General features: G+C 36.1%; 1 protein-coding gene across 1 annotated transcript; it reads left to right on the top strand.

Moving 5' to 3' along the window:
* On the top strand, positions 1-1,795 carry LOC123698249 (catalase-like). Its single transcript, XM_045644829.1, has 2 exons — positions 1-123; positions 359-1,795. Exons 1-2 carry the CDS (start codon positions 1-3, stop codon positions 1,793-1,795), a joined length of 1,560 nt encoding a protein of 519 aa, XP_045500785.1.
* The last annotated feature ends 860 nt before the right edge of the window (positions 1,796-2,655 follow it).

Genomic DNA, 2,655 nt, shown 5'->3' with positions numbered 1-2,655 from the left:
ATGTGCGATATATGTCCATTAAAATGGTTGTGTCTAGTGTTACTGAGTGTATGTGTTCACAGTCGTGATGTAGAGCTTGATCCAGTTCGGGATCAAATTGAATTATTTAGAGAAAGGAATGAGGTGAGTTCATTATAAGTAATCCTACTACTTTTATAATACTAAATTTTTTAGGACGGAGGCATGTTAGTTAGTAGGTGATTCGATAATTTTTATAAATTATTCCCAATTATTAAAAAACGAGGCATAAAATATTGTTTTAACAATAGAGCTGATATACTTATCGCTCCAATATTATTTATAGCGATAGGTAACTAAAATGTGTAGAATATATTAAAATTTTATGAATTGATTCCAGAAAACTACCGTCACTATGACCACAAGTAGCGGCGCGCCAGTGGAACGTCGCGACACCTCGACCTTGAACAGAAAACTGATTTACAATAACTTCTTCATGGACTCCATCACCCATGTTATTCGTGAACGAATACCAGAACGAACCATTCACGCTAAAGGAGCTGGAGCATTTGGTTACTTTGAAGTGACTCATAATGTTGAACAATACACTAAAGCCGATTTTCTAAATGGAATTGGAAAGAGAACTCCCGTTGCAGTTAGGTTTTCGCCGACAGTCATAGAACGAGGGGGCAGTGACTTGTTCAGAGGTACGCGAGGATTCGCAGTTAAATTCTATACAAAAGAAGGAAATTTTGATTTTGTCGGCTTCAGCACCCCTATGTTTTTTCTTAAGGATCCAGTATTATTTCCTACATGTATACGTTCACAGAGAAAAAATCCTGCCACGGCAGTTCGAGACAGCAACGTGCTGTGGGACTTCATGACATTATATCCAGAGAGCATTAGCACAATTTTAACTACGTTAGGAGACGAAGGTATACCCAAAGGTTATCGACATATGAATGGATTTAGTATTCACACGTACCAATTACAAAACAAATTTGGCGATATTTATTTTGCTAGGTTACACTTTATTTCCGATATTGGAAAAGCGAGCATTACCACAGAAGAAGCCAGAATTTTTGAGGGCACTGATCCTGATGTCTTTACTAGAGATTTATATGAAGCTATCGCTTGCGGGAAGAAGGTCAGCTGGACCTTCAGTATACAGGTAATGAGTCTGAAACAAGCGCTCAATTTAAGCATTGATGTATTTGATTTGACTTTAGAGATTCCTGAAGATTTAGTGCCACTCGTTCCTGTGGGACGATTAGTTCTTGATAGAAATCCACTAAATCAGTTTGCGGAAGTAGAACAACTAGCGTTCTGTCCTTGTAACCTAGTGCCAGGTATTGACGGAGCACCAGACAAGACATTTGAAGCTCGTAGCTTTGTATATAGAGATGCCCACCTTTATCGCTTAGGACCTAACTTTAATAACATTAAGGTAAACTGTCCTTTCTATGCACATACTTACAATAGAGATGGTCATGCTCCAGTGAGAGACAATGAAAAGGATTCACCAAATTATTATGAAAACTCTTTCAACGGACCAGTGGCGTATAACGATACTTATAGAGCGGATTTAATTGACATTTTTGAAGGAAAATCTAACAATTTTGCTCAAACAGCACGTATTTATCAAAATATGTCGAAAGGTGAGAAGGACCGCGTGATCAGCAATATAATGGATACCTTAGTACCCGCTTTACCTTCCCTACATATAAGAGCAGTAAAAACATTTAAAGAGATTGATCCCGAACTTGGTGGTAGAATTGAAAAAGCTTTGAAAGAATATAAGAGAGAGGCCGCTTGTACCCTTCCGTTTGAGAAATAAACTTTAAATACAATCTTATAAGATTGCCATTGTAAAAGAATTAACTACTTATATTCTTATATATTTCTAATAATTGTCTTGAACGGCATGACGTGTTTGTACTCATACGTTTGTAGAAATGTTATCAACATTTGAATGTGAATTATATTAACGTGATAAATAAATAAATAAGTAATCGCTTTGTTATTTATTCTATTAACACCCAACAATACGTTGTTACATTACGTTACTAATAGACGCCAACCTAAACAATATTAAAAGGCGATGTTTTATTGCTTCAAGGAAAAAATAATTGTATGTATCAAACATACATCCATTTTAAAAATGAAGAAAACAGAGGCAAATAAAATAAATTTCCCAATGAATCCCAAGCCTCGTCAGCGATAAATGCTTCGCAACCACCCCGTTACAAATCGTCTCACTTCGATCTTAATACCCGGGAGATTTTTATCTGCTTCTACTACATTTTTATATCGAAAATTGTTTATGTTTGTTTGAACGCGTTAATCTCGGGAACTACTGGTCCGATTTGAAAAATTATTTCGGTTTTAGATAGCTCATTTATCGAGGAAGGCTATAGGCTATATAATAACATCACCCTACGACTAACAGGAGTAGAGCCACGGCACTGGCAATAGCATAACCTGGATGGCGTTATGATTCGTGGTATTTATTTTTAGCATTACCGTGATGTATATATATGATAATACAAAGACTACTTAAACTTTCCTCTTGAATCACTCTATCTATTAAAAAAACCGCATCAAAACCCTTTGCGTACTTTTAAAGATTAAGCATACATAAGGACATAGGGACAGTAAAAGCGACATTGTTTTATGCCAAGTAGTGATAAATCAAGG

The sequence above is a fragment of the Colias croceus genome, chromosome 15 (assembly GCF_905220415.1).
Source record: "Colias croceus chromosome 15, ilColCroc2.1".
NCBI classification, from domain to species: Eukaryota; Metazoa; Arthropoda; class Insecta; order Lepidoptera; family Pieridae; genus Colias; species Colias croceus.
The sequence above is the reverse complement of the archived record's forward strand: the minus strand, read 5'-3'. Positions and strand labels throughout refer to the sequence as shown.